This window comes from Nelumbo nucifera, chromosome 3, assembly GCF_055504915.1.
Source record: "Nelumbo nucifera cultivar China Antique chromosome 3, China Antique-T2T, whole genome shotgun sequence".
NCBI lineage: Eukaryota > Viridiplantae > Streptophyta > Magnoliopsida > Proteales > Nelumbonaceae > Nelumbo > Nelumbo nucifera.
In genome coordinates this window covers 8,797,018-8,809,951 of record NC_142651.1, presented here as the reverse complement: position 1 = coordinate 8,809,951, position 12,934 = coordinate 8,797,018, and the positions used below count along the sequence as shown (strand labels likewise).

Below are 12,934 nucleotides of genomic sequence, written 5' to 3'. Positions count from 1 at the left end.
AAAAGGGGACCTTATTTCAAAAAATGAGGTATTTTAGTCAAGAAAAATTTCAGAAATTTTAGAGGCTATTCATACTTTTTATTGTAGTATAGATTTACTAAGTTTTGTTAATATTTATTTTTAGTGAAAGTTAGGTGGACTTTTAAATTAATATCACTATTCTCTCTCTCCCTCTCTCTCTCTCTCTCTTAAATGTATTTTTTAAATGTAATAATAGCATGCATTAAAATAAGAAGCTTTGGAAAACCCAAAGGTCTCTCTAATACTGTGCAGTTTTATTAATCTAGTCAAGATAAGCAATGATTAATGTTTTATATTTTTAAAACAAAAGAAAATAAGAAAAAATGCAAAAAATAAAGAAAATAGATAAATAGCTTCTCTCAAAGGAGAGACATGCTGACATGGAGAGACCAATTTTAATATATATATATATATATATATATGGATAGATAGATTAGAATAGCATTTTATCCATCAGATTTATACCTGATTCGATATTGAATAGTATTAATAAATTAAATTAAAATGATTCAAATATTATATATTATTGATAAAATCAATCAAAAATTGACTTTACTATTGTATTCTTTAATAAATTGAATCCAATATAACTTGCATGAAAGTTAAACATATGATAATTTACAGGGTGTTTGATTATATGGGCATTTATTCAATAAACGCTGCCACATAGGTGCCACTTCAGCAGTTCCTCTCTCATGCTCTTCCATATGCATCGAGAATGACAAAAGTGGACTTCAGTTTTTGTGCATGCCTACCGTTTGGAGAAGTTATTTTTTAAAGCTTCCACAAACGGTTAAGCATTTTTTCACTATTACGCTGATGTGGTGCCTAGTGGTGCCTAGTTGTGATAAACGGTTGTAATTATTACCTTTCTCGGTTTTACAAGCAAGTAAAGTACAAACATTGAATGAAAAAACGTAAACAGAACCAAATGCATACTTAATAAAAATGCAACATTTAAACCAATTTTATTGATGCATACAATATAAATTTTTAGGATAAAAGACTTAAACATACCCCTTAAGTTTTTATAATTTGATTTAAACATATCCTAATTTTTCAAAAAGGCTTAAATATACCTTGTGGGCTGACCCAATACACCCTCCATCAATAAAATATTACATGTAAATTCATTTAAAATATTGAAAATCCTATCTTGCCCATTTGAACAAAAAAGAAGAAAAACCGAGGTGGAATAAGAAGAAGAAGAAGAAAAAACATGAGATGAGAGAAAAGAAAAAATGGAACACTGAATACGTTGAAAACAGTATAGGAGGGAAAGATTAAAAAGTAAATACTAAATGTTTGGTTATAGAAATCAAGGCTTCTTTGAATTTTATTCCATTTGATACTCTGGATTTAATGGTTGAAATAGAAGGGATTGTTTCAGCTTTCAAGTTTCAACTTAAAGTCCCATTTCCCATAAGAAATGAGCAAAATATTAGCACCCAATAGTAGGTTCGTTCTTCTTCTAGTTCTGGTTGGAGACCATTTCCATGGTTTTAGGAATCCACGATACATGGGTATTCAGGAAAAAAAGAGTTTAGAGATACGATGGATTCACATATAGAAATGAACAGAATTTTATACAGTATCTCATTTTGTGAGCATTGTTGCATTTTTCTCTTAATTTCTGTTTTTTTTTTTCATCCTATTGTTAGAGGGTGGAGACCTATTATGCCATGGCGTTTTTTAATTACTGATATGCCCAACACCCACATAAGTTTGAAAAATTCATGGTATACTTTGAAATTTTGAAAGAAAAATGAAGGGTATAAATGTCAAAATGTATATTTAAATCTTTTTTGAAGAAACTAGGAATACTTTAAGCCAATTTATGAAAATTCAAGGTATGTTTAAATTTTTTACCCTAAATTTTAAGTATTTATGAACATATATTTTTAAAACAAATTGAATTGGATTGGATTGAATAGGGGTGGATCCATAATCAATCCAATTATAATCGAATCAAATTCAAATCTAGAATTGGACAATCCACTCTAACCTTGTTACTAGGGCCGCAATTAGGGCTATTGGGCTAGGTTAGCTTTGGGGTTGGATTGGGTTAAAGTTCAAGTTAAGCTTAGGGTTGAAAAAGTTTGAATTCGATTTAATTTCACGTTGGATTAGGATTGAGGCTTTAGCCAATCTTACCAAATCCAAATCCCACCCAGCTACATATTAGTGACATGTATGTAAAATGTGTTTGTTATGTGAGATGAGATCTCCTAAAAGTAAAAAATCACATACACTTTGAAAGCACAGCATCCAACCATACATTAGGAATACCTCTCCTTGAATTTAACATGTATGTACTGAAGATATTCCCAATGTGTATTTTGGATGTCACCTGCACAATGTTTTTGGTTTTAGGAGAATCAAGCTTGTATTATGTATGTAATTCAACGGATTTTCTAAAACATCATAACTATAGTCTGTTATCTCTCTCTCTCTCTCTCTCTCTATATATATATAATACCAAATCCACCTCAACCCTCCAATAGGATTGCAACTTGGGTGGCTTAGGTTGAAATTTTGGAACATACTTGACTCCTATTCCATTCTAGGATATGCATCTTATCAAAAGAATTTTATGCAATAAATTTAAAATTAAGGTTAGGATTTAGGGGTTTAGGGTTAAAGGGTTTAGATGTTAAATTAAAGGGTTTAAGGGTTTAGAATTTATATTTTAGAGTTTAGGGGTTTAGGCTTTAGGGTTTAAGGGGTTAGGCTTCTGATTATATGGTTTAAGGGTTTAGAATTTTAAATTTAATGGTTTAAATCTGAAAATCAAGAGATGGTAGGATACATGTCCTCCAACCAGGTAATAGCCAAGTATTGGCCTAAAATTTTGTCAAAAGCACAAAATCTTCAATTCAAGTACCATGGAGAATAAAAAATAAGAACACTTGGCAAAAGTAAATAGAGAATTTGAACCACCCAAAAGTTTGAAAATTGACTCTTACTCCGTTGGAGGTAAACAAGCTTTTTGGTTGTGTTTGGATTTTTTTTTTTCACGGGGTGGGGGGGGGGGATAATAAGTGTTTTCTGTTGGCATAAAAGCCCAAAATAAGTGCTTATTTTGGAAAACAATGAATGGATAACCACTTATTTTATGGGACAAACTATCCCAAAGCATTTTTGTAATTTTGTAGCTAGCCTTTTAGGGATTGTCTCATTCTTCAAGGGATTGTCCCCTTATTCCTTCATCACAAGTCTTGAAGTGCGGTCTCGTCCTTGTAGCTCGACCCCGTCCTGCCAATAAGGACTATCTGATTACTCTTCTCAGTTCGTATACCACTTCGGATTGAACAACATCAGTTTTTAAATTCAACACATAAATGGACAATAACTGACAACATCCTCTGTAACATTCTAATTTCTTTATTATTTAATTTTCATCAAAACATATTAATATAATATTAAAAAATGCCAATTATATGCCTCAATTAAGACTAATTGTCATTTCCACAAATATAAGTATTTGAGGAATAAGTGATTCCTCAAATACTACACAAATAATTATAAATTTTTTAAGATAAGTATAAATGGTTTAGGAAACAAACACTAATAATTATTTATTCAATAATTATAAATAAATAATTATTCAAAAAATCTAACAGGCCTTTTTTTTTCTTTTTAAGCAAATAAACATGAACGTGCATTTGCATGTGGCATTATTTTTAAGACAAAATTATTTATAATTTATGAACAATTTCTAAACGGTTATAAGTGAACTATTTTTAAAGTGAGAGTAAATGATATATATGCCCTTTTTATGCCTGTTGTATGTTTAACACAATGAAAATTCGGCATTCTCTCTTTTTATAGATAGATAGTATAGATAATTAGATATAGACGTTGAGCATTATCACCGAACATTTTTTCAGTGATTTTTGTCTTTAAAAAAAAACACAAAAAAAGCCCATTGGAAAAGCACTCCCACGTGTGTGTAAACTGGAAAGTTGCGGTAGAACTGGATACCGCACAAGGTGACAAGCAATGTTAAACATCGAGAGGATGTTGGTAATTTTGCAACAGTCTGCACGCTTATGAGCTTCAACGATAGCATTAAATTCAATGCTCCAGTCTCCAGTCCCTCTCTGTTCACCACTTACATTTATGATATCTTCCAACAGATTGCTAAGCTTGTAACCAGTCTGATCGACTCTGGCATGCTTAGCCACGCTCGTAATTAATGTTATCCAAAACGGGATATTGCACGTGAGTTGTGTATTTCTTTGGCAGTTGTTAAAAATTCAGTCTCAAGCATATCCGGACTCGACGTAACTGTCAAGTTTATTTGGAAGGGATGAATAATAGACCTTCATACAGATTACGAATGACTTGGCTCCCATTTGGCACTTCTCCCTAGTTTCATAATTTATAGGGGTTTTAACCGTAAAAGCAGAAATCATAGAGACAGTCGTCACAGTACCAGTAGATAATGGCACACCTCGAATAGCCTACAATTGATACAATCGATGAGGTTTCCAGCTTTGTATTTTCTTTTTTTTTTTTTTAATTCATTCCAGCTTTGTATTTTCGAGAGTTGATCAAGTGTTGGATCAATCAATCTCAGGCAACTGATAACATCTGTACAACTAGGAGAAGATAGAGCAAGAACGAAGGACAAACTCATAAAAGAAAGGAAGAAAGAGGAGAGAGGAAAGAAATGCAATCTCTGAACTTCAAAGTTTTCACTGAATTCAATACAGCAAGGAGGTGGCCTTGGCTGGGTCGACCACGTTGTAGAGATATAACGAGGATATGTAAGACCATTGCTTGTTCCTCGGAGAAAAATATAGACGGAAAAGGGAATGAGACTACCGGTTCTTTTGTTTTTCGTAGCCAAACTCGTGTCTTTCTGAAGCAGCAGATAGAAGTTGCAGCCAAATCGGAGGTAGGTACTTACTGCTCTGATTTTTTAGCTTTCTCCCTCTTTCTGAAAAAAATTTGTTTTGGGGTTTCTTCGGGCTTCATTCGTAATCGTTTCTTTTTCGTTTATCAAAACTTTTTTTATTGGGAACATGTCGCAGTTAATTCTCATTTAGAGGCTCAACTTCCATGAGAATTTTGGATTTTTGTATGCCTTAAGTTTTCAAAGTTCCGAATTTCTGATATTTTCTTTCTCCGGTTTCTTGGAATTTGGATTCTTTATATCTTTCAATTCCAGCTTTGTTTTTTGCTTATCTATGTCAATCTCCAGCTTGAGCAGTAGCTTTTCTTTTTCAGCAAGATAGTTTCCTACCATATATTTCAATCGCAGGGTTCCGTATTACCTTTTGATCTGTTGTTAGCATCCAATGGGAGTCCCAAGTATTAAGTCAGAAATGATCCACATCTACACCCAAGTGCACCTGCGAGCTCAGTTAGATTCAAGACATTACCTACTGCAAAGATCTCACTTCATGAGAAGAGCAGTCAGCCCTTATCCAATTCCCTATTGGGAATTTGTTGGGCCAGTAAGATTAACAGATATAACTTTCCTTGTTTTATTTATTATTGGGGAAGGATAAGAACCATACTCGTTAAGGAGCCAAAGTGGTTTTCCTAATGTTTCCTTGCTCTCCTTCAATGCCAGTGATGATGTCAATAATCACTGATTCTTGTCCTTGCTATTGGTTGTGTAGAAAACATCGGGTTTTGATGGATGTGCCCATGCATCTCTGGAGCTCTTTTCCAATGTTCAGAGGGAACCCTGCCCTTGTGCCAGAAGTTAGAGAGACACTAGCATTGAACCCAGGGGAGGCTGGCCCTCCTCTTGTCCAGTACCCATTCTGAGTGAGGGTGGATGCTCCAGGTCTATTGAAGGGAAGAAAGACAGAACATCTGAGGTACAAGACAGCTGTTATCAATAGTGGCAAATCAATGCTGATGCCCCACCCGAAATGGGGGGAAATTGGTTTATGTGTAAGCTAAAGATAGCTTTAAAACACAAGACATCATTGACATACTAAAACCTCTCATGCCAGGCATCAGAAAGCAGTGTGGTACCATTGGCAAACTAAATATCTCCATTGGATTACCTTAAGACAAAAATACCTAACACTTTAGCCAGAGATAACATTTGGCCCATAGACCAAACAGCATTTCACTCCAAAAAAAGACCCTACTGCAACGATAAGTAGGAATGATGGCAATGGGGTCTCTCTGGTGTATGCCTCTCTTAATTATGAAAATGTCCTTCAGATGCTCCATTGATAAAGATTGAAAAGGATGAAAAATATATGCTTTTAAAATTCCAGCCCCACTATTTTTTTTTTCTTTTCATGGGAAAATTTCCATTCCAATCTATGATTCTTGGTGAAGCCTGTATGTCACTCTCCTGGGGCTTTTTGTAATTTGTAGGTATGTACCCCTGTTGTGTAGTGCACAACTCCATGGCTTTTCTCTCATGACCTTAAATGATAAACGCCTTACTAAAAATCCATGATATGCAATATGAACAAGTGACATTTTATCCCTACTTTCACCATATGGTTGTGATTGCCACTGGTGTACTCTTCTCCAGCCTCTATGTTATTGGCCCATGATGCTTCTGCAACGCCTACATCACCACTTTGGTTGCTTTCAGCCTGATAGCCAGAAAATTACTGAGATAACCACCATTCAGTACAGCGAATGAAGTAACCTCAAGGATCTCCTCCTATGCTGGGGTTCTGCACCCTGCTGACACCACTGTCAATCTTTTCTCTAACCCTCTCCCATCTCTTTCAATGGGATGTCATTCACCATTTGTCAATGAGAAGACCTTCATTCCCCATCACTCCTTCGTCTTTCACACTCTAGCAAATTGTGGCCCTTCTCTTCTCCTTGTCATGCTTTATCAACTGGAGGATACAGCAAGTTTTATCATTAGATCTTGTTGTTGCCCATTATTGATTGATACATGTTGCCTTCTAAATCTTTGGCATCTGTTCCAAGAAGATGGTCTTCTACATCTCCCACTTTATGAATCCTCCTAGCTACTTGAACTATTTTATTCTGTCCTCAGACATCTTTTTCTTAGCACTTGACAGTTGATGCCTTCTTACATTGGATATTTGTTAGTAATTCTTATTGAATTTTATACCAAAATTCAAAATTTCTATTTCCATCCAACCAGGGAATTTTAGACACAATTAAAATATCTGCATTTTCTTCTTTGATGGGGTGTTATACTATTTTTATTGCAACATTGTTAAATCTTCCCCTGATCTGAAATATTTCAGACATACTTTGACCCTTTTTACCATGGAAACTTTGTTTTCCACCCATTCTACTTAGAAAAATACAGCATTCATGTTAAATTTAGTAATTCCACCACGTATGTATATTTAGGCTCTTACAATATCTTTTGTTCCGGAAGAGGAAAAAGAAACAAAGAGTGGAAAAAAATCTTGTCTCAGACAGAATGAGTTTGTAACAATTTTGCACTTGATATTGATTTTACCTTAGTTTCCTGCTTCTTATTGATGTTGAATGTCATATAAGATTCACAAAGGTGTAAAGGTTTTAGCAAGGAATAAAAGAAATGAGTAAAGGTTGATGGATGCTTTCATGGTAACCTGGAATTTTTGGAATTGGTATCAAATCTGAGACAAACATAAGAGGCCATTCAAATGTTTTGGAGATCAAATTGTAGATGTTGCTTAAAACAGTGTTGAAAATTTATGTTTTTCAAGAATTGAATTTTTTTGAGGGTGAAACATTGTTGTGCAAGTATACTTGGCTATTGTTATTACTAAAATGTGATTCATGGAAGCTTTTCTTCTTTTTTTTTTTTTGAAACAAATGGAATTTTTCTCCATAACTGATATAAAGACGATTTGCCATAATAGCTTAAGTTGCATTTGTATGTTTTACGTGTATGTATTTAATGTGATTTGAGCTGATTTTAAGAAATAATTCATTTTAAGTCATATCTGATTCTTCATTTACATTTTTCAGTATTGTACATTTTTATAGGATTATAATATATACTTTCCCATGTTTGTTTCTATTGTAGGATTATAAAGAAGCTGCAAGAATTACGGATTCAATGAGGTTATTTGGAGAAGAGGAGCCAGTATTGCACCTAAGGAGATTGATGAAGGAGGCAGTTGCTAATGAGAGGTTTGAGGTACCCAATTTTGGTTCATGGACTTGCCATCTTTCTTTTTTCTACTTATAGAGCTTTTCTTTAGATAGTAAATTGGAAAGGAGAGAACTCATGTTGGAACATCAAGAATCCATCACCATCTCTATCTAGTCATTTCTAGAGAAAAATGATAGATAGATTTGCATATAAGCAGTGTTACTAGGACACTTCGAAACTAACATGCCTGGACATGTTGACACTTGGCATTTGGTATGGCACTTGTAGGATCTTAACGATGCTTCAAATAAAGTTGCCAAATTATCTCTGTACTGCTTTCTTGAACAGGGTATCACAAGAGAGGGTTCATCCAATAAGGGGTCAAAACTTTGGTTTTCAAAGTTTATCTTTTCACTTTTCTTGTTATGTTCAAAAAATTTTTATGTGTTGTCCCCTGCAATGACTTTTGGACATTTTCGGAGACCCGAATAGTACCTGCATTAAATACCAAGGTAACAATGCATCAAGTAATCTTCAAAGCATCATTGCAAGACACAACAAGATGACTTGTTACCTAAAACTTCAAAATTGCCACCCAAACTAACCTTTTTATGGAAAACAATGTTCTGCCATCAGGATAGAACATAAGGTTTGGATGGAAGTACTTTCATGCAGATTGCCTTCTCAGCATAGTGACAGATTTGTTACATATATAGAAAGGTGAGGAATGTAGATCAGAACTTATATAACATCCAAATGTTTCTTTCGGAGGGTTAGGAAAAGCATTGGTAGAAACCATGCTAATCATCTTTCTTTCCAATGGAATTGTTAGTGTGCTTTGTTCTTTCTACAAGTCTTTGTCATACTTGAATCTGGAGTCTGGAGTCTCAATTTTGCTTTTATCCTTATTATTTGGTGATTATCTCTTATCTTTATTTTTATTTGAAATCTGGCAAACATTGTTCCTAGCAATATGATCAAAAGCTGACATCTTTGCTAACTCTTCTACATGTCTGCTTCCATGGATATGTTACTTTTCCAGGATGCAGCTAGATATCGTAATGAGCTACAACTATTGGCTCCACATACACTTCTTAAATGTTCAAGTGATGCAACAACTCTAGTATGATAACCATCTGGTTCCTGTAGCAATGCTTTCTTGGTGATCTACACATTAGTTTTCTTATTATATTTTCTGCTAAATTTTGTTTATATATAAAGTAAAATGTTTTGGTTAATATGTTCTTTTAGGCATCTCTGATGCATCTGATGGTTCCAAGAATAGCCAATGCCCAAAAATACCATATACCTGGAAATTGTGACTAATTACCACCACTTTCTGATTGATTTGGTCTTTCTTTTTCATCTAGGCTTGGGACTGGTAATTCATGGAAAAAGCTTGGGATCAGTAATGGAATTGAATAGATACATACCTTTGATTTACTTAAGAAATCATAAAGAAAATAGCTCATTCCGAACCAATTTGGGGGGGGGGGGGGTAATAATGAATAGTAGCTGGATTCTGTTACAGTAGTGCCTGGTTTCATCTAAAAATCCACTTTCTGAAGAAGCTTAGTTCCAACTTTTTCTCAGCAGTAAGTTGATATTTGAGGTTTACTCCTTCACAGAGAGGTTCCTGTATAAAGTTGACATGGATGTCCAGTTTATTCAGTTTGAGACAAATTGAGAATTATGTGACTGTATACAGATATGTGATAATGTTCATATATATTTTACATTATATTCTGTTAGAACATTGTATATAGGTCTTGTAGATTAAGCTTCTTCTTTGCAAAACCATCTTCTCTTCTAACACATGGAAGTATGCTATTTACCCAAACTGTTTATTCATCTGATAGGAGATCCTCTGGATAAGCTACATGTTTGCTCTCCCATCCTACTATGTATTGGACATTTCACCAAGGTGATATCAACCATCCAAAGTTTGAGGATTCTGTTTAATTGAGAAATTCCCAGAAAACAATTTATTCTCAACATGTAGCAAGTTTTTTTAGATGGAACTTATCACATGAATGAGGGTGGACCATCACAATGGTTGGGTTGCTCCATTGTGTACTCTGTCCCTCCCCAGGCCCTACATTGGTGGGAGCCTCGTGCACTGGGCTGCCCTTTTTTGAACTTATAAATGAATATAGGATGGTGAATGGATGTGTGTGGCCCTTTTTTGCTGACCTGAAAACTTACAGATAAGTTCCTATGTTGCATAAGTTGCATTGTGTGATGAGTTTTATTCTTTAAACATGATAAAATCATGTTTGATGCAGCCTTTATCTCCACTATAACTACCAATATTGTAGATTTAGCCAAAATTATGCTCATATAATCTTAGCAAATTGGCTGGTAAATTAAAGTTACGTATCTATTCAATTCCATTGACACCATTTCCATTTCTCATTAAGGTTTTTGTATGATGTATGTCTCCTTTCTTTTTGTGCTCTTCACTTGATGATTTAATAGCCACAATCTTTTCATATTTTTTAGTGAAACTATAAAAGATTTTTCTTTCTGTTGCTTCAGGGTTTCAGAGTTCAGGTTAGGAGTTTGTATATTGAAGATCACAGTCAGCCTTCAATGGATCAATATCTTTTTTTTTGCGTACAGGATAAGAATTACCAATAATTCTCACCGCCCTGTCCAACTTCTTAGAAGACATTGGATCATTACTGACGCCAATGGAAAAACAGAGAACATATGGTGATCTCTCTCTCTCTCCCCTCCCTTCAATAAAGAATATTATTTGTCATTATCTGCGTGATGATAGACTTTTTCTATCATTGTCCATTTCTTGATGGATACACTGCAGGTGATAGAAATATTCTGACTTGAATATTTTCCTTTTTTGCTGGTAGGGGAATTGGAATTATAGGAGAACAACCAGTTATTCTTCCGAAGACTAGTTTTGAGTATTCCTCTGCATGCTCATTAAACACTCCCACTGGAAGAATGGTAAAATGGGACATCCCATTCATCAAATATCCATGAGAATTTCTTTATTCAAGTGTCTATTCTGTCAACAATTGCTATTTAGAGATCAAATACTTTATGAACCTCTAGGTAAACAGACACATGATGACTACATTATACATTCACATTATCATTGACTACTGCTGATACTTGGAATTTTTGTAGGGCCAGTTTTTGTAGAAATTATCTTGTTGCATCCTGAATGTTACATTTATAAATTCACCAAACTAAAGTTATCATCATCATTGACCAAAACTGTGTTATTTATGAGTGTTGTGATGCAGGAAGGTGATTTTGAAATGATGTATATTGATAAAGTGCGTGCAACATCATTCAATGTTGCTATTGCTCCTTTTTCCCTGTCCATCATTGGTGATGACACTGATATCATCTAAAGGTGTGAAGTGGAGATCCCTTTTTGTGTTTCTCTAATGTGGATAGAAAGTGCTCCTTAACAAGCATTGGCTTTGCACCAAATAGAAAACAAGAACCTGTTGTATGCTTTCCAATTAGGGGGTGTTTTTTTTCTGGATTTTGAGGGGGGAAAGTTAGTCAATGGGATTTTGATTCCCATTGACCAAGAATCTCATGTTCTTTTCTCAGATTTATGTGGGGAATAGGGAAAGTCTATTTTCCTGGGTGTCACTTACCCGGGCAACTGATAACCCATCTCCTAGGTGGATAAATAACTTTCCCACATAGGGGGAAATTGCTAACACTTGAATGGGACAAAAATGCCCCTTTTAATAATGGATTTTTATGGTTAAAATGGTCATTGCCTTATTTACATGGGAAATAAAAGAACATGGGTAAATTCACTTACCTGGGTAAGTCTTTCCTGGGAAACACTTACCCAAGTAAGTACATTTACCTGGGTAAGTAATTTACCGAAAAGCAAACGTGGCCCTAAAGTGATATATTTATAGTTCTTCTACAGCCCTTTGTTGTTCTACACCATTGTCACGGGGGTTGGAGTTGAACATTTTCATCGGTCTATAGGCAGGATATTATAAATTCTTTTCTTTTTTAAAAAATTTTAGAGAGTAAACTCTTTGGTTCATGGATGATGTGCCATGTTGGAAGCTCAATCATAATTAGTAGGGCTAATTTGCTCCAGTTGTAGAAAATGGTGTCTGTATATTAATGAGATTTTATTCCAGTTATACTTAAACAGACTTTCGCAGGCAAACCATGTGTTTTTTACACAAAAGTGGCATGAAATATCAAATCTCAGTTCAAGCGTCTCTTGCACTCATCTGTTTTGGTGGAGTAGCAGGTATTTTTAGACCAATACAAAATGACTAACAAGATATAAAACCAGAAATATTAATACACATTTGTAGGCAAATGAAGAAATTTCTTAGGTAAAAGTTAAAATAAAAAGAAGTACCGAACTTATTGCTTGATTGTAAGGACTGCTTATGATTTCTGAATTTGCCTTCTGTTCCACTCATATCATAAGGACCGGTAATTCACCATTTATGCATGGAAAAAATGAGCATCGCCGTCGCTGTTGTACGTCATCGTCGTCATCATCCAAGCCTTATCCCAACCAACCATATGGGGTCAGCTATATGAATGTTTGTACATTCTGTTCTGTTTAATGCCATGTCAATAATTACAAACATTCTGTTCTGTTTAATGCCGTGTTGAATAATCTTGTCATTGTAATTTTTTGAATAATTTAGGTCACTCTTAACTAATAATTAAAAAAATCAAACATATTATTTGTCTGACACTGGTATATCATACGAAGTATGAGAAGCTAAAGAAAATAACTTAAGCTATATATTCCATGGTTAAGAGCGGTCCCCAGTGAACGAAACATCGAGAAGAGAGATGCCCGTCCTTGGTTTCTCACTCTCTGCA

The 12,934-nt window shown here is 34.6% G+C and overlaps 1 protein-coding gene across 8 annotated transcripts; it reads left to right on the top strand.

Annotated features, from left to right (window-relative positions):
- The first annotated feature begins 4,073 nt into the window (after window positions 1-4,073).
- Window positions 4,074-12,718, top strand: LOC104593163 (uncharacterized). Of its 8 annotated transcripts, XM_088899757.1 has the most exons (9): window positions 4,074-4,510; window positions 4,604-4,924; window positions 8,012-8,125; window positions 9,123-9,203; window positions 9,940-10,004; window positions 10,619-10,633; window positions 10,703-10,795; window positions 10,951-11,047; window positions 11,350-12,717. In XM_088899757.1, exons 2-9 carry the CDS (start codon window positions 4,697-4,699, stop codon window positions 11,458-11,460), a joined length of 804 nt encoding a protein of 267 aa, XP_088755883.1. In that variant the 5' UTR covers window positions 4,074-4,510; window positions 4,604-4,696; the 3' UTR covers window positions 11,461-12,717. The 8 variants fall into 8 exon arrangements, 7 of the variants coding, with proteins under 7 accessions (XP_088755883.1, XP_088755886.1, XP_088755885.1 ...); XR_016083501.1 differs by having other exon boundaries at window positions 10,619-10,795; window positions 10,951-11,155; window positions 11,350-12,718; XM_088899760.1 differs by lacking the exon at window positions 9,123-9,203.
- Window positions 12,719-12,934: the final 216 nt, after the last annotated feature.

Excerpts from the sequence above, each read along its gene's own strand:
- LOC104593163 (XM_088899756.1), top strand. The coding sequence starts at position 4,697 with ATGCAATCTCTGAACTTCAAAGTTTTCACTGAATTCAATACAGCAAGG. Across the intron at positions 9,204-9,939 it reads CAAGTGATGCAACAACTCTA|GAGATCCTCTGGATAAGCTA; the intron begins GTATGATAACCA and ends TTCATCTGATAG. Across the intron at positions 10,796-10,950 it reads GGAAAAACAGAGAACATATG|GGGAATTGGAATTATAGGAG; the intron begins GTGATCTCTCTC and ends TTTTGCTGGTAG.